This window comes from Plecotus auritus (genome assembly GCF_963455305.1).
Source record: "Plecotus auritus genome assembly, chromosome: 2".
NCBI lineage: Eukaryota > Metazoa > Chordata > Mammalia > Chiroptera > Vespertilionidae > Plecotus > Plecotus auritus.
This window is the reverse complement of record NC_137771.1, coordinates 145,244,289-145,271,639: the sequence shown is the minus strand read 5'-3', so window position 1 is coordinate 145,271,639 and position 27,351 is coordinate 145,244,289. Positions and strand designations below refer to the sequence as shown.

Sequence of the window (27,351 nt, the reverse complement as noted above, 5' to 3'; positions counted from 1 at the left end):
CTGCTGCTGCCACTGCAGGCAGCGCAAGCCTTGGCCGGCCCCTGGTTACCTGAGCCTTGGGTGGCCCTGGGCAGCTGGGAAGCTGCCATCCAAGGCTTGCTTGCACCTCAGGCCAGCCCTGGGCGGCTGGGCAGTCGACATCCAAGGCTTGCCTGTGCCTCGGGCTGGCCCTGGGCAGCTGGGGGGCTGAGGGCGGGTCTGGCCACATTGTGCATCTGCCACCCACCCTCCCCCGTGGGGCTGAAAGGACTGGGGGACTCCAGCTGAGCTGAGAGGACTGGGCACTGCCATCTTGTGGCTATGGACACCACCATCTTTGTGACAGTGTGACAGTCAATTTGCATATTCCCTCTTTATTAGATAGGATGCCACCCTAATCTACACTAATAAAAGAGAAAGATGCAAATTGACCGTACCTTCATGACGTCCACCAGCCAATCAGGAGTGAGCATGAAAATTAACCCAACAAAGATGGCGGGTTAATTTGCATACACAGGCACCGAGTGGCTGGGGGTGGGATGCTTGCGTCATCGCCATGGCAACGATGCAGGCATTCCGCACTGCCCTAGCCGCTTCGGGTCTCTGAGCAGCATGGGAAGGCAGAAAGGCGGCTCTGGGCCAGAGCAAAGGCGGAAAGACAGCTCAGGGCGGAAGCAAAGGCAGAAAGGCAGCTTCAGGCCAGAGTGAAGGCGGTGCCGGCAGCCAGGGGAAGGAAGGCCCATTCTTGCACGAATCTTTGTGCATCGGGCCTCTAGTAAATTAAATAAAAAAGAACCCTGTGTAAATAATTTAAATCTCAATGTGCTCATTTTAAAAAGCAAGTAATACTTAGTATATTTTTCAAAAATGTTTCCTGAATTTTTAAAGAAGTAATAAGACAATTCAAAAGAAACTGCCAAGAGATGTCACTGACTTGGGTAAATAAGGTGTCACTGACAAGTAAATAAACCAATCACAAAACAGGGTGTAATTTTTGGCTTTGTTGACATTCCCAGCATTCATCTTTCCTTGTTCCATGCTACAAATTCCCTTCAGACTAAGGATTCAGCAAGGTTCTTGCTCTTTCTGCTCCTTCTGTCAGGACACTAATTTCTCTAGGTACCTTGTCTATATATCTGACCTCCTGAAACGTTGCTTTTATGATAAACACTCAAGGGTTGTATAGCACCTAAACCTTACATGTACCATCTAAAATAGGCTTGTACTTTTACATTTGTTTTTCCATTAATGCCAAATGAATTCATGCTTATTTATTTATTTATTTATTTATTCATTAGTTAGGTTTCTCTTTTGAGCAACACATTTATAAAATTGTTGACCAAACCAGGGGTACAGTCTGTAAGCACAAAACAAAATCAAACATGGTCTTGGTACATGGGTACCTAAATTAACTGTCAACAGAGTTCCAAATAAATAAGAAACAATGTTCAGAGAAATCACAGATTTACTGTGACTCCATTACTTTTACCAATTTAAAAATTATTTCATATTGTAGTTTCACAAATATAAAACTCATATTTCATAGTGTAAGTCAGGCACTAACACAAAATTCGAGCAAAATGGCACATGAATTAAAAGCTGATCTTTGGGTTCAAATCCTACCTCTATTATCTCTACTAAAACAAATAGCAAGTAGATATTTAAGTAACTTACTAAACTTCTCTCAGCTTTAGATAAGTCCCTTAATCAAGGGGAACTATTATCATTATATACTAGTGTCTGATTAATAAGCACATTATCTAACTTAATTTAGTCATATTCACCTTATTATTCTCACTTTCACACAACTGCTACATACAGGGTGTCCCCAAAAAAATGTATACACACTTTTAACAGCTGACAGCTGTTAAATGAAAATGAAATGTATTTTAATAAACACTGCCTTTATAATTACACTCAATGTGTGTATACATTTTGGGGGGGACACCCTGTATATTTGACGTGTATTTTCCACTGCCAAATTCTTTCTGACATGTTTCACTGGGTCTTTAATCTCATAAAAGATATCTTAGCAAATGGGAAAATAACTAGTGATAGAAAATGAATATAAGAGTGATGCTTTTAAAATTTGATAGTCATTACTACAAAATTATGAACTAGTAGTAGGGCATCTATGTATCTTTGGCCTCTACTTTCTATGCTATTCTCTCATTCTTTCACTGTAAGTATTCTTGTCCTATCAAACCTTTCAGCTTGGCAAGAATTTGATACTCACTTATACCTTTGTATGATGATTAAGCCACCATGTAACCTCTCTGAAAGGGAAAGCCCTATTCCTAGCAAAAATTTAATCTCCAGTTAAGAAAATGAGAAAAATAATTTTGTGAGAGAAAAAAAAATGATGTTTTTGTGGCAATAAGGTAAACTCGGTTCTCTGAAATCACTTCACACCTACTTAAGAAAAAGGCTGAACATGAGTGCTATTTTTATAACTTGTTACAATAGCCAATGGAGTTCTCTGAATATAACAGATGATTAATAAACATTTTCCTGCTATCAACAAAGTGGGGCCTAAACACGAAATGTTCACATCTATTGCAGCATTCTCTACACCAGCAATTTTCAACTGATGTGCCGTAAGAATTTTTAAAACATTCAATACTGACTATTTAGATCTTTTTCTCTTACATCGTTAAATTAAAAAATTACAATAGCCAGCACAATAGCCATCCAGTGTGAATGCCCTGTCTTGAACCATAAATATATATCAATATATAAAAAAAGGCTAAGCAACTGTCTGACTGACTGGCCATACGACCAGCCAGTAGGTACGATACACACTGACCACTAGGGGGCAGACGCGCAATGCAGGAGGTGCCAAGCGACAGCAACTTTGCAGAGTACCCTCTCGTTTTCCAGGACCCCTCAGGGGATGTTGGAGAGCCGGGTTCGGTCTGATCCCCAGAGGCCAGGCCGAGGGACCCCACCTACCGGAGGGATCCCGCTCACTCCACAGACCCCGCTCACTCCACAGATGACTTGTGAGCCACGGTGCCACCCCAGGTGCAACAGCCAGGGAGGGACCACATGAGTTGGGCTCTAGGGCATGTCTGCCTGTCTTGCTCAGTCCCGCCCCACTGGCCACCTTCTAATTTCCTTTCAATGTGCACCAATACATGCACCTTGGCACTAGTGTTATCTATATAATAAAAGCCTAAGTGACCGTTACAGCGGAACGACCAGTTGCTATGATGCACACTGACCACCATGGGGCAGACACTCAACGCAGGAGCTGCACCCTGGTGGTCAGTGTGCTCCCACAGGGGGAGTGGCCACTCAGCCAGAAGCCAGGCTCACGGTGGCGAGTGCTGTGGCAGTGGCAATGGCGGGAGCCTCTCCCACATCTGTGGCAGTGCTAAGGAGCAGCTAGCTGAGCAGTAAGGAGCCTGCCGCTAAGGAGCAGAGAGCCAAGCGGTAAGGAGTGAGCAGGCAAGCAGTCAGGAGCGAGGGATCCAGGATTGCAAGAGGGATGTCCCGGACTGCAAGAGGGTGCAGGTGGGCTAAGGGACCACCTCCCCCCCCCACCCCCAGTGCACGAATTTCATGCACTGGGCCTCTAGTATAATAGAATTGCATCTTATTGGTCATGTTGCATAAAAATGTTGTCTCTCATTGGTTAATTATTGGTACCAGAAATCCTTATAGCCAAGTGTAGGCACCTGATTTTTTTAAAAGTCACTTTGGAGCAAAAAGGGTAGATAATTACTACTATTATTTTTGTAAATCAATCAAAATTATACCTATTTTTTGGTCAGATAGGCAAAAAATTGTTTTTGGTGTGCTGCAGAATTTTAGTAATTAGTTTATGTGTGTCATGAGATGAAAAAGGTTGCAAATCATTGCTCTACACTAAAAAGAGTAGTAATAACTTCAATGTCCAATTATTTAAAAATGGCTCTAACTTATGTAATAGTTTACCATTATAGGCATTTTCTAGCTCAGCTAAAATGTAACTATCATGAGAGTGAGAACAATATCTCCAGTGTCTGCAACAATATATACCCATTAAGCATTTGGAAAATGACTGAATTTAATTCTCTAATATATTTACCCCCTCCAAAGAAATTCTTTAATTTCTAAATTACAGAGCATTGTGAACTTTGTCTAAAAAAGAACATATTATTAAACATGTTTTGAGAACTCAAAGCTAAGACTTTTTAAATTTTTAATTTAATTATATTTTTGTATTTTTTTAAATTGTTTATGTTCTCTCCATTATAACATAGCTGTTTTATTTAATTCTTTTCAGTCTTTGCTCACATGCATATATTTTACCTGTATATATTTGCTTTGACTTACTAAACCACTTTCTTACAATCAGACATTTAAGTTTTTTTTACTTTAATTATAAGAAGTGTTCCAACTTTTAAAACATATTTTATTACATTTATTGAATATCTGCAGTCCCCTACTATTTGTAATAGTAAAATGCTGGGAGACCTGAAATGTCTAACAGTCAAGAATTAAGGACAAGGGAATCCAAGTATCCTAAAACAGGTACATGAATTAAATTACTTTAAGTATGGTGAGCTACAAAACAGTATGTATGTTTTAAACATATATATCTAATATGAAGAATATAGAATGATATACAATTTAGAATCAGGGGCAGTTGTCTCTAGATAAACAAGATTATATGTGTTCTTTTAATTACTCCTTTATTCATTTCTAGTTTTTTGTTTGGTTTTATTTTTTGCCAATAACAAGCCCATCTGACTGTGTAATAACAGTTAATACATTAATTAATAACAACCCACTGTTGAATATTTATATTTGATTTCCCTCTCCAGCAAATCAATTATCATCATATATTGAAGTTATCCAATTTTTTGCCATTACAAAGAACTCAACAAAAAAACTGATTAAACCTGAATTTAAAATAAAAAAAGTAAAATGCAGTGGGAGCAATGAAAAGTGAAAAGAAAAAAAAATCCCTTGAAAAAGAATTGTAAAATCACCCCAAATATGTGCAAAACATTAATATCTGAAAACTAGTGACCAGGGAACACTGCTCTTGAGCTTTCAATCAAAGCAATTTTTAACTATATCACAAGCTATCATTATTAATAGTTCACAGGATATGCTGGATTTGTACAGAATGTTTACTCTATTGGGATTAGGTTTTACCCCACACTATCACCAAGTAAACATCTACTTTATGTCTTAAAGCATGCACTGTCTTCTATGTGAAGTACCCCTGATTCCTCCAGACAGATACAGGTACTCATTCCCATATGTACCCTTTTTGTACATATTTTCATTGTACATTTTACCATAATCTAAGTCTCTATGTATGTATCTGTTGCTTCCATCCTATATAATAAAAGGGTAATACGCAAATTGACCCTAATGGCGGAATGACCAGGAACGACGCATACTGTATGCACTATGATGCATACTGACCACCAGGGGGCAGACGCTCAAAACAGAAGCTGCCCCTGGTGGTCAATGCGCTCCCACAGGGGGAGCTCTGCTCAGCCACAAGCCAGGCTGACAGCTGTGAGCGCAGCAGCAGTGGCAGAAGCCTCTCCCGCCTCCTCAGCAGCACTAAGGATGTCCCTGGGAGCGGACCTAAGTCGCAGTCGGACATCCCCCAAGGGCTCCCGGGCTGCCAGAGAGATGTCTGACTGCCAGCTTAGGCCCAATCCTCCAGGGGTGCTGGACTACAAGAGGGTGCAGGCCAGGCTGAGGGACCCCCTGTCCCCCAAGTGCATGAATTTTCATGCACCAGGCCTCTAGTTATACTATAAATTCCTTGAAAGCAGAGGCCATGTCTTACCATTTTTATATTCCCTGCCCTATTCCTAACACAGTGAAACATTAATAAAACTTCTAGAAAAATACCTGAGTTATAATCTGATGTAGTCAATTCATTTTAACTAAAGTTTATAGGGCCTACTTAGATTTTAGCCATTTATGGAAGGATAAAAAAAAAAAATAAAAGCATGGCTCTTTACCACAAGAAGCTTAAAGTCTAATGGTGCAGTTCAGGCAAGAATATAAACAATTATAAACACAGAGAATAAATATTACAATAGATATACAAAGTGCTATAAGTACACAGTAAAGGGAGAAGTTAATTCTGGCTAGAAAGGAGAAATCACAAAAGGATTCCTGGAAGAAGAAGTATTTCACATAAGCCTTAATGATATTCCTTATTTGTGCTCCCAACAACCTGAATAAAAATATAATTTACCACTAAATTAATTTTATAGCTCAAAAAATATCAATATGTAGTTTTTATACACGATTTTCATTAGAGTAGTCAAATCAGAAATATAATTTTAGGACATTCCCCTGTGATTTTAGGACTCCCCCTCCAATTAAAGACATGTTTCAAAGTATGTATGACAGATTTAAATTGTCCCATGTCAAATTATTCTCAGTTCTATTTTCACTTGCACTAAAAAAAGAGAAGATAATATAAAATACTTTGTCTAAGATCCAAAACTAAAAACAAACAAAAAAAAACACATCTAGATATACTTACTGTAACACAACCTTTAGAAGCTCCTTTTATTTTACCAATATAAACAGAAGTAAATATAAAATCCAGTTGTAGATCCATCTCATTACTAGGCATAATACAGGAAATGTTTTCCATGGCAGGACATAATTCAGATGAAGCCTAACAAGGAGTAAATTATAAAATTCTTATAACACTAAGTATTACATAAATGTTGACAATGCTTTTCCAAAGTCAGATACTCTTTAAATTACTATTAATGGAACTGGAGAATTTTTTACTGCTCTTACTGTGAGGAAATATTACCTGGATTACTTTTCTTAAAAACTTCATGATTTACCTTGAGAAAATTACTCCAAATAGTCGAATCCTAAATTAATTCCAGGTCTAAGTTCTAGAAATTAGAACTGTATCAATCTTCCTCTATATCAAAGGCATGATTTCAAACTCAATATTCCCTTTATTCATTGTTAACTCATAGAAGTAAATTAAGATTTATATAGCGATTTAGTTTAAAATGAGTTTTTAAATATACACTCTCTTTCATCCCCACAACCATTCCATGAAGTAGTTCTCTTTTTTTTCACTTCTTAAGTTAATAGATGTTTGGGTTGGTTAAGTGACTTGCCCAAGGTAATGCAGTTAGTAAAAAGCAGAGCTAAGACAAATTCAAGTCTCTATCTCCAAGTCAAGGGTTATTTCAACCACATAAAATTGCTTCCAAAAACAAGATGATACTCTTAGCTACTGAGAGTTTAGTGAGCAATAAAGGGATATAAGTACCTAAAAACCATCAGTTACATGAAATCTATGTTTTACTATATGATCTATGTCTAAGGATAGCCAACCAGTTGCCTAAAACTTCAAAATTCATACCACTTCAACACAAACAACTACAGAACTCTGCTTTTAAATGACAACAGATGACTAGGCAGTATCAGCAGTAGCTGCTGCCCACAACCTCTCCTGAATTCTACACTGTGCCAAAATGACTTTTTCAACTCCATGTTTGCCTTGCCTTTGCACATTATCTTGCTTTAAGCCTAACATCACAAGTAACCAAATAAATTATCACTAGAGCAATTATGCATGTGTATTAACTCTCTACCTACCTATAGAAAATATGATTAGTCCTCATCTAAAACTTACACAGTACTCATTATTTTTAAAAATATATTTTTATTGATTTTTTAGAGAGAGGAAGGGAGAGGGATAGAGAGTTAGAAACATCGATGAGAGGGAAACATCGACCAGCTGCCTCCTGCACACCCTCCACTGGGGATGTGCCCACAACCAAGGTACATGCCCTTGACCGGAACTGAACCTGGGACCCTTCAGTCCGCAGGCTGACGCTCTATCCACTGAGCCAAACCGGTTAGGGTAGTACTCATTATTTTTAACCCAGTTCATAATGACTGCTTAATGGAATGTTTTGTCATTCTTGTCTTTTATTGTTTACTATACTATTCTTATTCCCTAAGTAAAAAAGGGAATCAGTTGGAGAAAACTCTGTCTCTCTCTGTTTAAGTAATAAAATTACAAGACAGAATAGAAATAATTTCTTATTGGGCATCTCAGTCTGTAAAGACTAACTGCCTCCCAAAAATGAGCAATCCATGTTTCTCATAACTTCACCTGAAATTGGAAACAAGGAAGAATGTGGAGATGTTATGATTCTGCCTTATAGATGTTGGTAGGTCTCCACATTCTTTGCTATTTGGCTGTGATCATATTCTGTCAGTTCTACATGAGATGTTATTTTCTTTTAATTTTTATTTATTGATTGGTGAGAGAGAGAGAGACAGAGAAAGACAGAGAGAAGAGAGATTAGTTGTTCCACCTGTTCATGCATTAGTTGCTTGCTTCTTGTATGTGCCCTGACCAGGGATTGAACCCACAACCTTGGCGTATTGGGAACGACACTCTAACCAACTGAGCTACCCAGCCAGGGCCTGTTATTTTCCTATAATATGATCTTTCATACTGCATTGTAAACTTATATGCTGCCAAAGGAACTATAATTCACCTAGAAAAGGGATGGGGAACCATTTTTCTGCCAAGGGCCATTTGGATATTTATAACATCATTTGTGAGCCAAAATTATCAACTTAAAAATTAGCCTGCTATATTTGGTCAAACATTTAATTAACTCACCCCTAATGCCTTGGCAGGGCCAGACCAAATGATTTTGCTGGCCTTAGCCAGATGTTCCCTACCCCTGATTCTAGAAGATGGACTCATTATCAACAATGACACTGTTTTAATTACAAATACAACTAACTCATCAAGTATGCTATTGCCCAATGGGCAAGAATGGTTATATTTTAACAAAAATTCAGAACACAGTTGCTGAGGTCATCTCTGTATGGAATTCTTAATGCAATAGAAATACTGGTGAAACTAATCACACTATCAGACTGTTTTTATAAAATTGACCAAATTCTTCATCACACTCTACAGAATAACAGCCTCTGACATTATTTAAAAACAAACCAACAGAAGTTTACCATAATTCTGTACTTGTGGTCACTGATAATCATTTCTTAAAAACCAACATAATCAGAGGTTCATAATATAAACAAACACTAACTAATAAATGACTTGAACCTTACTTTAGAGCTAGACTCTTCAAAGTGCTATGTCAAAAACACAAGTGGCTGACAGTAAACCATCTGAGATTATCATTTATTATGTTCTGTAAGAAGGAAGATAAATGCCCTAACCGGTTTGGCTCAGTGGATAGAGCGTCAGCCTGCGGACTCAAGGGTCCCAGGTTCAATTCTGGTCAAGGGCATGTACCTTGGTTGCGGGCACATACCCAGTAGGAAGTGTGCAGGAGGCAGCTGGTCGATGTTTCTCTCTCATCGATGTTTCTAACTCTCTATCCCTCTCCCTTCCTCTCTGTAAAAAATCAATAAAAATATATATTTTTTTAAAAAAAAGAAGATAAAAAAGAACTTAACGAACTGATGGCAGAGGCAGGATTTGAACACAAGTTTGTATATCTCCAGAAGCCATGCTCTCTCCTCTATATTGTATTGCCTTAATAGCATGTGAGGGAAAGGAATAAGTCCAAGTGGTTATAGTATTGCAAGACCAGATAAATATTGGAAACTTTTACCCTAGAAAAAGTTTTGATAAAGTTCTTAAATTTCTAATGAGAATCATTAAAAATATGTATATTAAAGTAATAGAATAATATAAATGAAAAAATGGTATAATCCTTTCACTTCAAAATAAAGATAAATACATATTTCTCTGAAACTAATCTCAAAAATCAAAAGAAATGAGTAACATTTATTACAATATTTTCCTTGATGAAACAAAAAATAGTTTTAGCCAAAAGTGAATATTTCACTCTTTATCTACCAGAAGGCAGAAATAAATTACCTGTACCGATTCACATGTAATCAATGGTAGTTCTGACAATGCTGATTCAGAAGTACTCTCATTCTCATTAGTGACATCATGGTCTTGCTTAGATTGTAACTTGAAAATTTCTGAATTTTTATGTTCAATGGGTCCTTCTTCATCACTGGAAACAACAACTAAAAAGGAAAAATGTAAAAAAATATATAAAAAGGAAAAATGTATTTTTTTAAATGTGTCTCAATAATCACTTATCAGAAAGAGAACTTCTAATTAATGCTATATATCTTTGATAATCCCATTAAATTTAATCATCCAACTTTATTCTAAATTTTGAAATTGGCCTATCACTCATTCGTCATCTGATTTATACTAGTTATGTGCAATTATTCCAAATTAGTACTATTATTTAGCAGTTACCTGGAGATATAAAGCCATGAGAAGAACTTAGGAACAAATTCTAGTCCTGGTAATGTATTGTACCGTCACTCTAACTTGTACTTTAAATCCTATTACATTAGTTGCTTCCAGGAGAGGTAAATGGATGGCTAGGCAAAGATGTGGAAGACTATTCATTGTATATCCTTTAGAACCTTTTTTTTTTTTTTTCCAAATTTTTTATTATATGTGTACATATCTTACCATTGCCCCCCCCCACCCCACTCCCATACCTGCCCTCACCCCCCAATGTTTTGCATCCGTTGGTTACTCTTATATGCATGCATACAAGTCCTTCAGTTGATCTCTTATTTCCCCCACCTCTCCCTAACCTTACCGCTGTAATTAGACACTCTGTTTGATGCTTTACTGCCTCTGTAACTATCTTTTGGTTCATCAGTTTATAATGTTTTTCATTATCCCTAAATGAGTGAGATCATGTGGTATTTTTCTTTCATTGACTGGCTTATTTCACTTAGCATAATGTTCTCTAATTCCATCCAGGTGTCTACATCCTTTAGAACCTTTTATGTACCATGTGACAACATCAAATACTCAAAAATTAAATAAAAATTAATGACAATAATTAAATAGCACCTAAACTCTATGTACTTCAGCTTCATCAACCAAATGGTAATAATGATGATTCTTATAGGATCTTCTAAAATCTGATGAGATGAACTACAGTATACTAATCTAAAAAAAAAAAATTACTTCTGCTTCCAAGTACTCCATTGTTTTTACCTAAATCAATATTATAAACTTCATGAAGTCCCAAAACCCCAAGTATTCTTTTTCTAAGGTTAATGTATCTCACAGTAATATCATAAATGTCTTATTGCTTTAGCCAAATTTGTTCAAGAGAAGAAATAAAATAACTAAGTAGAGCAGAAAAAATTAAGACCTTTATAATCCTCCTGTTACTTACTTGGTTCAGCTGAGATCAGTGATTGGCTGCCTTCACTGTGTTCACTTAAAACAGGCTTTTCTGTTGTGTTCAACTTATTCTCATCCTTCTCAACCAGGGTAGCATTCCCCAAAGTATTAGTGGAAATAGAGCTCTCAACAGTTTCAGTAATTGAACAGTCAGAAGTGCTTTTGGGAGCAGCACTCAAAGCCCATTCCTGACTATTAAGTGAAGATAGTTCAGTAAAGTCACTTTCCATAGGTTCAGGTGTAATTTCTTTAAGCAGTTTTGGATCTTGATCATGGTTTTCACTTGGCTTTTCAAACTCAGACGATACTGTTGAGTCATTTTCTTGTTCTTTCTGAACATAAATAAATTCATACAAAAAATTAGCATTTTTCAAAATTGGCTAGCATAATGAATTTTTTTAAAGTTTAAAATCCTAAAGGAGAATATAAAAGTAAAAATATAATATCATTTCTATAATAAAGGGATAGGAAACTACACAATTATACTACATTACTCTTGTAGTTGTCTCCCAAGTATAAAGATATACTGTCTAATCAGATGCCTAAACAGTTTTTAAAAGGATAGGATGGAGCCGAAACTGGTTTGGCTCAGTGGATAGAGCGTCAGCCTGCGGACTGAAGGGTCCTGGGTTCGATTCCGGTCAAGGGCACGTACCTTGGTTGCGGGCACATCCCCAGTGGGAGGTGTGCAGGAGGCAGCTGATCGATGTTTCTCTCTCATCAATGTTTCTAGCTCTCTGTCCCTCTCCCTTCCTCTCTGTGAAATATCAATAAAATATATTTTTAAAAAAAGGATAGGATGGTGAGGCTCCCATATTTACAAGGGCTTCAGATGGTCTTCCATGATCTAAGTCAACTTTAGAATGAGAGAATTTTTTTTAAAACATATTTTATTGATATTTTACAGAGAGGAAGGGAGAGGGATAGAGAGCTAGAAACATTGATGAGAGAGAAACATCGATCAGCTGCCTCCTGAACACCTCCCACTGGGGATGTCCCGCAACCAAGGTACGTGCCCTTGACCGGAATCGAACCCGGGACCCTTCAGTCCACAGGCTGACGCTCTATCCACTGAGCCAAACCGGTTTCGGCGAGAGAATTTTTTTTTTTTTTTAAGTTTTATTTTATAAAAGTAAAGAGCCATATGACATCATGTCTATATATCTTCAGGAGCCATGCTCTCTCCTCTATATTGTAGAGAAGTAGCTAGTAACAAGAGCAAAAAATTAAAAACTTAATCAGATAACAATATAAAAAATTATGAAAATCAATCACTGCCTTCACATCTGTTATTGTATAAATCTAAATCATGTTTATAATTATAACTCAAAGATAGTGAAAGTCCTGAAATGCCTTGTGAATCAAAGAAATCAAAAGCTGTCTTCTTATATTTTTACTAGAGGCCTGGTGCATGAAATTCGTGAACTCAGGTTGGGTCCCTCAGCCCGGCCTGCACCCTCTCGCAGTCCAGGAGCCCATGGGGAGCAGGCCTAAGCCATCAGTCAGACATCCTTAGTGCTACCATGGAGGCGGGAGAGGCTCCCACCACTGCCACTGCGCTCGCCAGCCGTGAGCCCAGCTTCTGGCTAAGCAGCGCTCCCCCTGTGAGAATGCACTGGCCACCAGGGGACAGCTCCTGCATTGAGCATCTGCCCTCTGGTGGTCAGTGTACATTATAGCGTCCGGTCAGTCTGTTTGCATATTAGCCTTTTATTATATAGGACTGTTACCCAATACTAAGTCTTTGAAAATAGGTGCGATATGCACTAAATATGATAATTCTTTACTTACAAACTCTAGATAAGAGAAGCTTAAAAAAGTTGGTAAGTAAATTTCTACTGATAAAATAAATCTGATAATTTTACAGACCAAGTGAAAAAGCAATTAACTGGACAGCACAAATAGCATTTGGCTAAAATAAAGGAAAATAACAGAAAACACGTCTGAAGGAAATGTATACCAATGCACTAAGTAACGAGTGGAATCAAAGGAGGAGCAAACTTAACTTTTTAACTCATTCATAATATTTAAAATTTGTTTCAATAACTATTAAATGCAAAAATGTTTCATTTCAATCCTTTTTTAATTAAAAAAATAGAAAAAGAAATCTAATGATAAAAGAATAAAGCTAGAAAAACATCATTTGGCCATGGTCAATTCATTTTTATCATAGCACAAATTACTTCATGTCACATCTAAATACCTCTACTTACTGTCAGTTCTGCTGATTTATACAAAGAAGTAGAATTATGAGAATCAGGTAAATTACTTCTAAGCCTTTTCTTTCTCTTCCTGGAAATCATAGTGGGTTCCATTTTTGAATCAGAACATGTACCATTCTTGTTTCTGCTCCCCTCTTCAAGATGATCACAACCTCTACTTTCACTGTTAAGGTCTTAAAAAACAAGAGTCATAAACATAACCAAAAAGTACTGAAAGAATTCCTTTTAGAAGAGCTCTGAGAAACATCATCAAAATTGTTATACTACTTCCAAAGCTAATGTAAAAAAGAAGTCCACTGTAAAATTCTCATACTGACATGGATGAGTATGAGGAGATGCCCTATTTCAAACTGCATACACAAAGTGAATATTCTTTGTACAATAAATATGAGGAAAATATGTAAAAAGGTAGTATTCATTAGTAACCAAAGCAAAGCAACCACACCATGTTTTTTCCTTTTGCTATAACTGCATTCAACTGTACAACCAAAAAGGGTGGGGGGGAGGGGGTACTTAATAAAATGTGGAAAATTCATGTCTTAAAACATTTTTATAATTCATTGTGATTTTAGAAATTAGTTGTCTTTTTAAAATATAAGATATACTGTATATAGATAGACTAGTAGCTCTGCACACAAATCTGTGTGCCAGTAGCTCTCTGCGGGGCCTGGTCGCTCCACGCCTGCTGTCCAGAGGCTCTCTGCGGCCCAGAGGCCCATCCGCAGCCAGGCATGGAATGCTTGCCTCGTCGCCACGGCAACAAAGCAAGCATTCCACCAGGCTACTCATGCTGCCCGCTCTCAGCGGCCGCCCCCCTCCCCCCCCCCCCCCCCCCGCCGGGGCTGGGGGACTCAGGCAGGACTGAGAGGACTGGGTGCCGCCATCTTGTGGCTATGGGCGCCGCCATCTTCATGAGAAAGTGATGGTTAATTTGCATATTACCCTTTTATTAGATAGGATAAATAGATAGATACACAGGTATTGAAAAGGGACAATAATTTGAAAGAGAATTGATCACTGTTCTTTTAAAAGGAGGCAAAATACCTTTCTTCAGCATCTGACTGTGATACATAATCATTCCCAACAATATCAATTTGCTTTACAGTTAGTTTCCTCTTTTTAAAAATCAAGACCCCGTCATTTGAAATCTCCAATAAATCTACTACCCTACAGAGAAAGAAGTGCTCCCTTTTTCCAGTCAAGAAAGCATTCTTTTGAAACCCATGGCGATTATTTAAAAAATGCTTAATATTTCAGTTATCAATTATGTATTGTACAAAAATACCTTCTAATAGATTCTAACTAACTGAAGGTTATCCTGAATTATTTTGCTTTCTGAATCTATATCAAATTCAAAGTTTATGCACAGCAAGTCCCAAGCAGCTTCCTTGAATTCATAACAGACTTCATGTCACACTAACTAGCCTGACCTCTCCATTCATTCAAAGTTCCTTCAATACTACAAACTATTCTTGCTCCTACTCTAGCTTCATAGATACCTAATGACTAACAGTCATAATACCTTTGTTGTTGCTTAAAACACAGGCACTGGGACAGGATTGAGGGCAAAATCTCCAAGACAGTCAATAATCTTCCAATTTTCAAAGAAAATGCTCTTTGCTCCCTCCCCCAGGAAAACAAAAGCCCACCACCACCAAATCATCAACACAGTATTTTGAAAAGCACATTAACTTTGTAAACTAAAAAAGTAGTTTACACAGGAATTTTCCTTTAACCACTTTACTATTTGCACATCTCCCAAAACTATCTCATGGAAAACAGAAATAAATGTATTAGATTGAGACAGATATTGTAAAAATAGGATTCTACTTGCATAATATATACAACTTAACTTGCAAATATTACTAGCATATAAAGTCAAAAAGATGAAAAATTCCTGTAAACAAAAAATATTTAATATTTTATTGTATTATTTTCTTAAAAACAATTTCCACAAGAAAAACTTAATTTGCTACAAAAGAATGGTAAATGTGGGCTATAATTCAGAATTCCCATTAATTTATGGCCTTCTTTAAACAACTGGTATGAGACACAGTAATCAATAGTTATCAAAATATGGTAATTTTTAATATCATTTCAATACCTAATTTTCTTTTTTTAAATATTTTTTATTGATTTCAGAGAGGAAGGGAGAGGGAGAGAGAGAGAAATATCAATTAGAGAGAATCATTAATCAGCTGCCACACCCCCTACCAGGGTATAGAGCCCACAACCCAGGCATATGCCCTGACCAGGAATTGAACCGTGACCTCCTGGTTCATAGGTTGACACTCAACAACTGAGCTACATTGGACAGGCAATACCTAATTTTCTTAAAATCACTTTACCTATGAGGAGAACCTTCAGGAATACTAAGAAAGTATAAAGCATTTCTTTTATCATTCATTTTTTTCCCTGCTGTAAATGTAAAATTCCACTGTGACTTTGGAGTATGAAGGGCGCCAATCAGAAAGCAAAATTCAACTATTCCTATTCTACCTAGAAAAGCAGGGGAATGTGAGGGCTTAATGGTGTCTTGTTAATATCTAAACTGAGCCCATTTGTACAAATACTGATATTTGATAGCCAAAGGTAATTATTGCTGGGAAAGCACAATTCAAAAGAAAAGAAATGTTTTTCATTATATGCAGACAGTTAGTGACTAATTCAAAGATTATGAAAATGGAATCACGTTTTCTATATAGACTGCCCTCATAAGAGTTGCAGCTGGTGTCTTGTATACATCAAAGTTATTAATGTAGTGTCCTTTTAATTTTGTCTCTTCTATGAAAAAGCTAATTAAAAATGTGTAAAGAGCTGTGTTTCAAAGGAACTACAAAGAAATTTTGTGGTGTCATTACAGGACCATCTTTTCTTGTGAATAACTTAAAAATAATCCTATGTAATAAAAGCCTAGATGGCATCACGCAACACCCTTGCACAATGTCATCACAAGATGGCCGCCACGATGTCACAAGATGGCTGCCACAGGATGGCCGCCACAAGATGGCCACCACAAGATGGCTGGAAGGGAAGGGCAGTTGTGGACAACCAGGCCTGCAGGGGAGGGCAGTTGGGGGTGATCAGGCTGGCAGGAGAGGGCAGTTGGGGGAGATCAGGCCGGCAGGGCAGGGAAGGGCAGTTGGGGACAACCAGGCCTGCAGGGGAGGGTAGTTGGGGGTGATCAGGCTGGCAGGAGAGGGCAGTTGGGGGAGATCAGGCCGGGAGAGGAGCAGTTAGGCATCAATCAGGCCAGCAGGGGAGTGGTTAGGGGGCAATCAGGTAGGCAGGCAAGTGGTTAGGAGCCAGCGGTCCCAGATTGTGAGAGGGATGTCCAACTGCCAGTTTAGGCCTGGGCCCGGGGCTTAAACTGGAAGTCGGACATCTCCCAAGGGGTCTTAGATTGGAGAGGGTGCAGGCCAGGCTGAGGGACACCCCCCACCCTGTGCACAAATTTTGTACACCAGGCCTCTAATTTAGAAAATAAGATACCTCACTAATTTGAGCTAGCAATAATCCAAGAGATCCATGAAGATGTTAGTTTCACATCTGACTAATGTAGTAAATTACTCCTGTGAAAATTTTTGAAAATTATTTTAAATTCTTAAAAGAGAGAAAAAAAATTAGTTAATTTATTAACCCTACATATCAAGAGGCCTACAAAGAACTTTCAGTAGTCTGGGATGTATTTACCTTTAAAAATGCTAATAATGGCTTGTATTGGCATCTTCCTAGCATTGAGAGAAATTCTAATGAATAAAATATATATTTCATAGGAGGATAAATAGTGGGAAGCTAATAATAATAATAATAATAATAACAATAATATAGTTAGCAGTAGTAACAATCCCAAACATATCCATGGAAACAACACTCAGAAATAGCTAAACTAACATTATAAATTTATAGGTATATGCCCAGCCCCAACAACAACATAATCAAATTTACTTTTGGATTTAATAAATAGATCAAGAAATATATACTACAGGATACAAATTGTAAACTTAGCTATTTTCTTTGAGTTGCTAAAATAATCTCCCTTTATTTTCACATATCCTTCAAACATAAAATTGAATAAAGTTATCCATGAATTTTAAAATTATTACAAATGCACCCTGGCTGTTGTAGCTCAGTTGGTCGGAGCGTCATCCTGAAGGTGGTGGGCTCAATTCCCAGTCAGTCACATATGGGAGGCAACTGATGAATGTTTCTCTCTCACATTGATATCTCTCTCTCTCTCTCTCTCTCTCTCTCTCTCTCTCTCTCTCTTAAAGTCAATTTTTAAAAATTATTACAAATGCAGTACACAAAAATTTAGATAACAACAGTTTTCAAAGTTAAACAAACCTTTAGACTGAGTATCAGACACTACAAGAGAAATGCCATCATTACCTCTTCTCTTTTCTTTGATATGTGTAGCCCGCCTTGCACAATTCTTATCTACTGTCTTATTTGGTTGAGAACCCCTGAAAAACAAAATAATAATATACTCAATTCTTTCCAACCCAAATAAATTTTGAAGCCAGCTGGCATATATTCATGACAAAAACAGTGATTGATAAATACAGTCCCACATAGAAGAGTACATGATCTGAATAGTAAAAAAAATAATGAACTAAGATTTGAGAAATGAATTCTCATCCCTGTTCTATACTTAAATTCTCCATGTTTCTTTGGGGAGCAGAACACAAGACACCCACACCACAGGATTCTGCATATGCAAAATGAGCAACAGAATAATACAAGCATCAAATACATCAAATTGATTTAAAAAGTAAAAATTTCATGAACACAAGGTACTGATAACCACATCTATGTGTATTTAAAAAACTAGTAAGTTGAAGGTAATTATTAATATGTTTCAAGCATGGATCATATATCAAAGGTACAAAATAAAGTTTGGAGTGTGGTAACAAATTTTACCTATAAAGGAAATAATTTTAAATACAAGGTACCAGTTAAATACATAAAATATAAAGTTTCTGAAAAACAAGTTTTGGAGGTATTTGAAATATCATACCTCAATACCACATTTTCAATAATGGATAAATTATCCAGACAAAAATCCAACACGGAAACATTGGAATAGAAACATACTTCAGATCAATGGACCTGACATGCATTTTGAACATGCCTTCCACCAGCACCAAAATACATGAAACATTCACCAGGATAAATCATATGACATGCCACAAACAACCTTAGCAAATTTAAGAAGACTGAAATCAAACCAACTACCTACTCCAATCACAATATGATAAATCAAGAAATCAGTAACAGGAGGAAAGCTGGAAATTTCAAATATATGGAGATACTAGAGGCCCAGTGCACAAATTCATGCACGGGTAGGGTTCCTTGGCCTGGCCAGCCTCCCAGTTGGGGCCATCAGAGAGACCAGCCAGCCGGGGGGAGGGACCATGGGAAGTTGGCCTGCTGGCCCTCCCATCAGGGCCAGGAGGAGGGACTGTGGGAGGTTGGCTAGCCAGCCTCCCAGTTGGGGCCATCAGAGAGACCAGCCAGCCAGGGGGAGGGACTATGGGAAGTTGGCCTGCTGGCCCTCCCATCAGGGCCAGGGGGAGGGACTGTGGGAGATTGGCCCACCCCAATCGGGACCAATGGGGGGGCCAGCCGGGGGGAGGGGCCGCTGGAGGTTGGCCAGCTGGGGGGGATGGGAGGGCGGGAGGTTGGCCAGCCGGGGTGGGAGGGGACACAGGAGGTTGGCAGGCCAGCCCCCCCCAATGGGGCCAATCAGGGGGGCCGGCCAGTAGGAGGGAAGGGGCCGCGGGAGGTTGGTTGTGGGAACACATTGACCACCAGGGGCAGCTCCTGCATTGAGCATCTGCCCCCTGGTGGTCAGTATGCCTCACAGCAACTGGTTGACCAGTCGTTGGGTCATAATGGTCACTTAGGCTTTTATATATATACTAGAGGCCTGGTGCACGAAATTTGTGCATGGGGGGAGCGTCCCCACAGCCCAGCCTGCACCCTCTCCAATCTGGGACCCCTCCGGGGACATCCCTCTCACGATCCTGGACTGCTGGCTCCTAACCGCTCACCTGCCTGCCTGCCCGATCACCCCTTACTGCCCCCCCTGCTGGCCTGGTCACCCCTAACTGCCCTCCTACCGGCTTGATCATCCCCAACCGCCCCCCCGCCTGCCTGGTCGCCCCATGCAGCCTGCTGTTCAGTCATTTGGTCTCCCCTCACTGCCCCCCTGCCGGCCTGGTCTCCCCACACATCCTGCTGCTCAGTTGTTTGGTCGCCCCTCACTAACCCCCCTGCCAGCCAAGTCACCCCATGCAGCCTGCTGTTCAGTCGTTTGGTCGTCCCTCACTAATCCCCCTGCTATCCTGGTCACCCCACGCAGCCTGCTGCTCAGTCGTCCGTTCGGTTGCAACAGTTGCTTAGGCTTTTATATAGATAGATTGGTGGCCCAGTGCACACAATTCATGCACAGGGGAGGGGGTGAGTAACCTCAGCCCAGCCTGCACCCTCTCCAATTGGGGACCCCTTGGGGGATGTCCGACTGCCGATTTAGGCCTGATCCCACAGGAATCAGGCCTAAATCGGCAGTCGGACATCCCTCTAGCAATCTTGGACTGCTAGCTCCTAACCACTCACCTGCCTACCTGCCTGATCGCCCCTAACTGCCTCTGCCTTCCTGCCTGATCACCCCTAACTGCCCACCCTTACCAGCCTGATCTCACCCCCAACTGCCCTCCCCTGCTGGCCTGGTTGCCCCCAACTGCCCTCCTCTGCCAGCCTGATCTCACCCCCAACTGCCCTCCCCTGCTGGCCTGATCTCGCCCCCAACTGCCCTACCCTGCTGGAAGAGATTAACTGAAGAACATACCAGTATATGCATATATGCATAACCCATGGACCCAGACAATAATGTGGTGAAGGCCTTGGGGGTGGGGGAGGCTGAGTGGAGGAGGGAAACAGGGGACAAAGGGAAATGGGTACATCTGTAATAGTGTCAACAATTAAAAAATAAATAAGTCCACACATACATGGTCACTTAACTCCTATATCCCCCCTCCATCCCTCCCTTCCATTCCTCTCTGAAAAGCAATGGAAAAAAACATCCTCAGGTGAGGATTAACAAAAACAAAAACTATCAGCAATGTATCAAAAAGAGAAATTAAGAAAACAATCTCATTTACAATTACATCAAAAGGAATAAAATCCTAGGAATAAATCTAACCAAGACTGAAAAAGACCTGTACACTGAAAACTATAAGACATTGATTGATAAAAGAAATTGAAGACAACACAAATAAACAGAAAGGCATTCTGTACTCATGGATTAAAAGACAATATTGTTAAAATGTCCAAAGCAACCTACAGATTCAATTCAATCCCTTTCAACATTACAATGTCCTTTTTCACAGAAACTGAACAATCCTAATATTTCTATGGAACCATAAAACACCCCAAGTAGCCAGAGCATCTTGAGAAAGAAGAGTGAAGACAAAGGAATCAAACTTCCTTATTTGAAACTATATTACAAAGCTACAGTAATCAAAATAGTATGGTATTGGTAGAAAAACAGATACAGAGTTCAATGAAACAAAACAGAATCAAAAATAAATTCATACAGAACTGCCGTTTGACCCAGTGATCCCACTTCTGGGAATATATCCTAAGAATCCCAAAATATCAACCAGAAAGAATATTTGCACCCCTATGTTCATACCAGAATTATTTACAATAGCCAAGATCTGGAAACAGCCCAAGTGCCCATCAGTAGATGAGTGGATAAAAAAAAAAGCTGTGGTACATTTACACAAGGGAATACTACACAGCTGTAAGGTGAAAGGTGAAAGGTGAAAGGTGAAAGGAGAAAGGAGAAAGGAGAAAGGAGAAAGGAGAAAGGAGAAAGGAGAAAGGAGAAGGAGAAGAAGAAGAAGAAGGAGAAGAAGAAGAAGAAGAAGAAGAAGAAGATACTCTTACCCTTTGCCACAGCATGGATAGACCTGAAAATTATTATGCTAAGCAAAATAAGCCAGTCAGAGAAAGACAAATATCATATGATCTCACTTATATGTGGAACCTAATGATTAAAATAAATTGACAAATAAAATAGGACCAGAGGCATGGATATATAAAATAGACTAACAGATCTGAGAGAGGAGAGGGATGGCGAGGGGGTGGGGTTGTGCAGGGAGTGGAAGAAATTAACTGAAGAACATACCAGTATATGCATATATACATAATCCATGGACACAGACAATAATGTGGTGAAGGCCTTGGGGGTGGGGAAGGCTGAGTGGAGGAGGGAAACAGGGGACGAAGGGAAATGGGTAACATCTGTAATAGTGTCAACAATTAAATAATAAATAAGTCCACATATATATGGTCGCTTAACTTATGGTAAAGGAGCAAAGAATATACAATGGGAAAATAAATGTTGTTGGGAAAGTTGGACAGCCACATGCAAGAAAATAAAACTGGACCAATATCTTCAATTATACACAAAAATCAACTCAAAATATATTAAAGATTTCAGAGTAAGACCTAAAATCATACAACTCCTAGAAGAAAACATGGGATTAAGCTCCTTGACATTTGTCTTAACAATGATTTATGGATTTAACAGCAATGCAAAGGCAACAAAAGCAATCCTATATATAAAAAAAAAAGAAAGCCTAATATGCTAAAGTGTCCAGTCGTCCAGTCAGCTATTCAATCAATCAAAGCATAATATGCTAATGATATGCTAAGGCCACTCAACTGCTCGCTATGATGTGCACTGACCACCAGGGGGCAGATGCTCCAACCAGTAGGTTAGCTTGCTGCTAGGATCTGGCAGGACTGAGCAAGATGGGCCAGACATGCCCTGGAGCCCTCCTGCCAACCCTCCCCGGCTGGCCAACTTCCTGCGTCCCTCCTTGGCCCCATCATAACCGGTGGAGACCCTCGGCTTGGCCTGCACCCTCTCGCAATCCAGGACCCCTCAGGCGATGTTGGTGAGCCGATTTGGTCTGATCCCACAGGCCAGGCCGAGGGACCCCACTGGTGCACGAATTCGTGCATGGGCCTCTAGTGTAAACAATATATCAAATAAAGAGTTTGTCTTCAGTGAAGGCAACTATCAACAAAATGAAAAGGCAACCTATAGAATGAGAGAAATATCTGGAAATCATATATCTGAAAAGGGGTTAAAATAAAAAATATATAAAGAACTCAGCCCTGGCCAGTGTGGCTCGTGGTAGAGTACTGGCCCTCACACAGAAGGGTCAGGGGTTCAATTCCCTGTCAAGGGCACATACCTGGGTTCATTCCCCAGCCTGGGTTGGGGCGCATATCAGCCATGTCTCTTTCTCTCTCATATCAATGTTTCTCTTTCTCTCTCTTTTTCCCCATCCCACCCTTCCACTCTCTCTAAAAATCAATGAGAAAAATATCCTCAGGTGCGGTTTAACAAAAAATAAATACATACACACACACACATACACACACATATATCCCAGCCAGTGTGGTTCAGAGGTTCATAGACCTATGAACCAGGAGGTGATGGTTCAGTTCCCGGTCAGGGCACATGCCAGAGTTGCAGGCTCAATCCCCAGTGGAGGGGCGTGCAGGAGGCAGACAACCAATGACTCTTTCTCATCATTGATGTTTCTATCTCTCTCTCCCTCTCTCCTCCTCTCTGAAATCAATTTTTTAAAAAGAATTTTAAGGTGGCTAACAGGTACATATAAAGAAGCTCAACAACACTAATCATCATGGAAACCACAATGAGCTATCACCTCACACCTGGTAGAATGGCTATTATCAAAAACAATAAGAAATAACAAGTGTTGGTGAGGATGTAGAGAAAAGAGAATCCTTGTGCACTATTTGGTAGAAATGTAAATTTTGCATCCTCTACAAAAAATAGTATGGCGATTCCTCAAAATATTAAAAATAAAACAACTATATCATGCAGCAATTCAATTACTGGATATTTATTCTTAAGAAATGAAATCACTATCTCGAAAAGATATCTATGTCCCTGTTCACAGCAGCATTATTTATAAGACACACACAAAAACCGTAACTGTCCATCAATAGATAAATGGATAAATAAAATGTGATATACACGCACAATGGAATATGATCCATGGATGGACCTTGAGGGCATTATGCTAAGTGAAGTAAGTCTGACACAGAAAGATAAATACTATCTGATCTCACACATATGTGGAATCTAAAGGAAACAAAAAACACCTAGATATAGACAACAGATTAGTGGTTGCCAGAGCTAGAGGGGACAGGTGGGGGTGGGGGGTGCAAAACAGCTGAAGATGGTAAAAAGGCACAAGTTTCCATGATAAGTGTACTGTATATTCGAAAGTTACTAAGACAGATCTTATAAGTTCTCATCACACACAAAAAAAATTATAGCTGTGTATAAGCGATGGATGTTATCTTGTGTTAATCATTTCTCAGTTATTAAATACTAGAGGCCCAGTGCACGAAATTCGTGCACTGGAGGGAGGCTGTCTCTCAGCCCAGCCTGCACCCTCTCCAATCTGGGACCCCTCGGAGGATGTCCGACTGCCGGTTTAGGCCCGATCCTAAACCGGCAGTCAGACATCCCTCTCACAATCCAGGACTGCTGGCTCCCAACCACTTGCCTGCTGCCTGCCTGATTGCTTCTGCCTGTCTGCCTGATCACCCCTTAATCACTCCCCTGCCAGCCTGATCGACGCCTAACTGCTCCCATGCTGGCCCGATTGCCACCAACTGCCCTCCCTGCTGGCCTGGTCGCCCCTAACTGTCCTGCCCTGCTGGCCTGGTCGCCCCTAACTGCTCTCCTCTGCAGGCCTGGTCGCCCCTAACTGCCCTCCTCTGCAGGCCTGGTCGCCCCTAATTGCCCTCCCCTGCCAGCCTGGTCGTCCCTAATTGCCCTCCCCTGCAGGCCCGGTCGCCCCTAACTGCCCTCCCCTACAAGTCCGGTCACCCCTAACTGCCCTCCCCTGCAGGCCCGGTCGCCCCCAACTGCCCTCCCTGCAGGCCCGGTCACCCCCAACTGCCTTCCCCTGCCGGCTTGGTGGCCCCTAACTGCCCTCCCCTGCAGGCCTGGTCGCCCCCAACTGCCCTCCCCTGCCGGCCTGGTCACCCCTAACTGTCCTTCCCTGCTGGTCCGGTCGTCCCTAACTGCCCTCCCCTACAAGTCCGGTCACCCCTAACTGCCCTGCCCTGCAGGCCTGGTCACCCCCAACTGCCCTCCCTGCAGGCCCAGTCACCCCCAACTGCCTTCCCCTGCCGGCTTGGTGGCCCCTAACTGCCCTCCCCTGCAGGCCTGGTCGCCCCCAACTGCCCTCCCCTGCCAGCCCAATCACCCCTAACTGCCCTCCTCTGCAGGTCTGGTCGCTCCTAACTGTCCTCCCCTGCCAGCCTGGTCGCCCCTAACTGCCTTCCCCTGCAGGCCTGGTCGCCCCCAACTGCCCTCAGCTGCCGGCCATCTTGTGGCATCCATCTTTGACCACATGGGGGCGGCCATCTTGTGCGAGGGCATGATGGTCAATTTGCATATTACCTCTTTATTATATAGGATTATATAGCATAATAAATTTTGTTGTATACCTAAAGCTAATACAATATTATCTATCAGTAATCTACCAATTAAATTCACTAATTAATTTTTAAAAATAAATTGATATAAACCACTGGGAAATCATTATGTTGCTATTTCAAATAAACAAAGAATGATTAAATCTTTACACATTATACTTTCTCCCATGATAATTACTTATGAAAAAACTAATTATCATATTATTTAAGTGAGTAAAATTTTTGAAATACGAAACTACATAAAATTATTAACATAAAACATTCCTTTATAATAAAATATATATAGTAATTACTACATTTTCAAAACTGTTTCAACCTAGAAATTTTTACAATACCCTTTATAAAAGCATTAAAAAATCAGATACCAAAAGTTAATCAAAATTTTTGTATAGTAAATTATAAAACACATACCAAGTGACTTCCGAAAAATTATGGATAAGGAAGCATCTATCATTTTCACCTAGACAACATGTGCACTGGCAAAATCTGTGTGATGTAACTATTTTGGAACTCTAGAGTCTATTAAAGGCTTGCAACTTCTAGTCAAAAGTTTCGACAAAAATTTCAGTTAATTTTGGTCAATTTCAGGTCTTAAATTGGTAGCAGCTAACCAACCTTCCCACACCCTGAGCTCCAAGGCAATCAGTTATACCCAGGCTCCTAGAACATTTTGCATGGGCTTGCAAATGGGACTTTAAGCAGTCTTGACAAGGTCCTCCAAATACTGCAAATCTGTACTCTGATCACTGAGCAAATAGACAGCAATTATTGCAACATCCACCTCTCTTGTTGCAACACTCTCCATCCAACTAAAATGACTTCCAAAAGATTTAAAGGGCTAGCACCTATTCTCACTCTTCCCCACTAGCCTGCTTCGTTTTTCTTCTTTCCTTCTTTTGGAAACCAAATGCATAAGAACTAGAACATTAAAAAGCAATCACACATACAAGGTAATTCAGAAAGTCATAACCAAGGAAAGACGCAGACTTAGAAGTTACCTGAAAAAAAAAAGAAATGATCTGGGACCTTATGGTTACACACAACAGCGACATGTTACAACAACAAAAACAACAAAAAGACAGAGAGCCCAGCCATTGTTGCTCAATGGTTGAGCTTTGACCTATGAACCGGGAGGTCATGGTTGAAATCCCAGTCAAGGCACATGCCCAGGTTGCATCTCCATCCCCAGTAGGGGACATGCAGGAGGCAGCCAATCAATGATTCTGTCTCATCATTGATGTTTCTATCTCTCTCTCTCCATTCCTCTCTGAAACCAATAAAAATATATTTTTTAATAAAGAAAAAGAAAAAAAAAACACAGCAAATCCTGGGGAAGGGGGAGAATATTACCATATTATAAGATTTAAATGTCAAGGGTTCAACAGAAAAATGGCCAGGCATACAAAAAAAAGTAAAGTATGGGGGAAAAAAATATATATATATATATATATACATATATATATATATATATATATATATATATATATATATATATATATATATAAAATCAACAGAACCTGTCCCTGAAAAAATCCAGATAACAAACTCAATAGACTAAAACAACTATCTTAAAAATCCTCAAGGAGCTGAAATAAATCTTGAAAACAGTAAAAAATGTTATTTATGACAAAATGAAAATATTCATAAAGAGAGAAAATATACCAATGGACCAAAAGGAAATTCAGGAGCTAAAAAGTACACTTAACTAAAATGAAAATTTCATTAGAGGGATTTGAAAAACAGATTTGGACAGAAAAACCAATCAGTGAACTTGGAGACATGATCATGGAAATTATCAAATCTGAGGAACTGAAAGAAAAACAGTATGAAAAATAAACAGAGCCTAAGGAATATGTGGTACACCAACAAGTAGACTAATATACAAATTACTGGAGTTTCAGAAGGATAAGAAAGGGGCACAGAGACTATTTGAGTAAATAATCATCAAAAAAATATTCCAGCCAAAACCGGTTAGGCTCAGTGGATAGAGTGTCAGCCTGCAGACTGAAAGGTCCCAGGTTCGATTCCGGTCAAGGGCACGTAACTTGGTTGCGGGCACATCCCCAGTAGGGGGTGTGCAAGAGGCAGCTGATCGATGTTTCTCTCTCATCGATGTTTCTAAATCTCTATCCCTCTTCCTTCCTCTCTGTAAAAAATCAATAAAATATATTTTTTTTAAAATATATTCCAGGAGAGACAAAATGGCGGCGGAATAGACGGACATGTCCTGAGCTTTGTCCCAGAACAAATAGAGGAAGCAGCTCAAACGAGTGGAATCCAGCCCAAATTGGCGAAGGAGGTGCAGCTGGTGAGACAGTTTGCAACCGGGAACGGCAGAGATCCCCTGATAAAGGT

At 39.8% G+C, this 27,351-nt stretch overlaps 1 protein-coding gene across 9 annotated transcripts in view; it reads right to left on the bottom strand.

The window, feature by feature from the left end:
- Positions 1-27,351, bottom strand: part of SENP7 (SUMO specific peptidase 7) — a 215,885-nt gene that overhangs the window by 34,048 nt on the left and 154,486 nt on the right. For 4 of the 9 annotated variants that reach the window (XM_080655696.1, XM_080655700.1, XM_080655699.1 and 1 more), the window contains 5 exons: positions 17,779-17,897; positions 13,423-13,604; positions 11,202-11,541; positions 9,857-10,014; positions 6,491-6,628 (listed from right to left, as the gene is read on the bottom strand). In XM_080655696.1, the coding sequence (XP_080511822.1) occupies positions 6,491-6,628; positions 9,857-10,014; positions 11,202-11,541; positions 13,423-13,604; positions 17,779-17,897 (937 nt within the window). The remainder of the gene's footprint in view (positions 1-6,490; positions 6,629-9,856; positions 10,015-11,201; positions 11,542-13,422; positions 13,605-17,778; positions 17,898-27,351) is intronic. The other 5 variants (XM_080655703.1, XM_080655701.1, XM_080655698.1 and 2 more) reach the window with 3 other exon arrangements.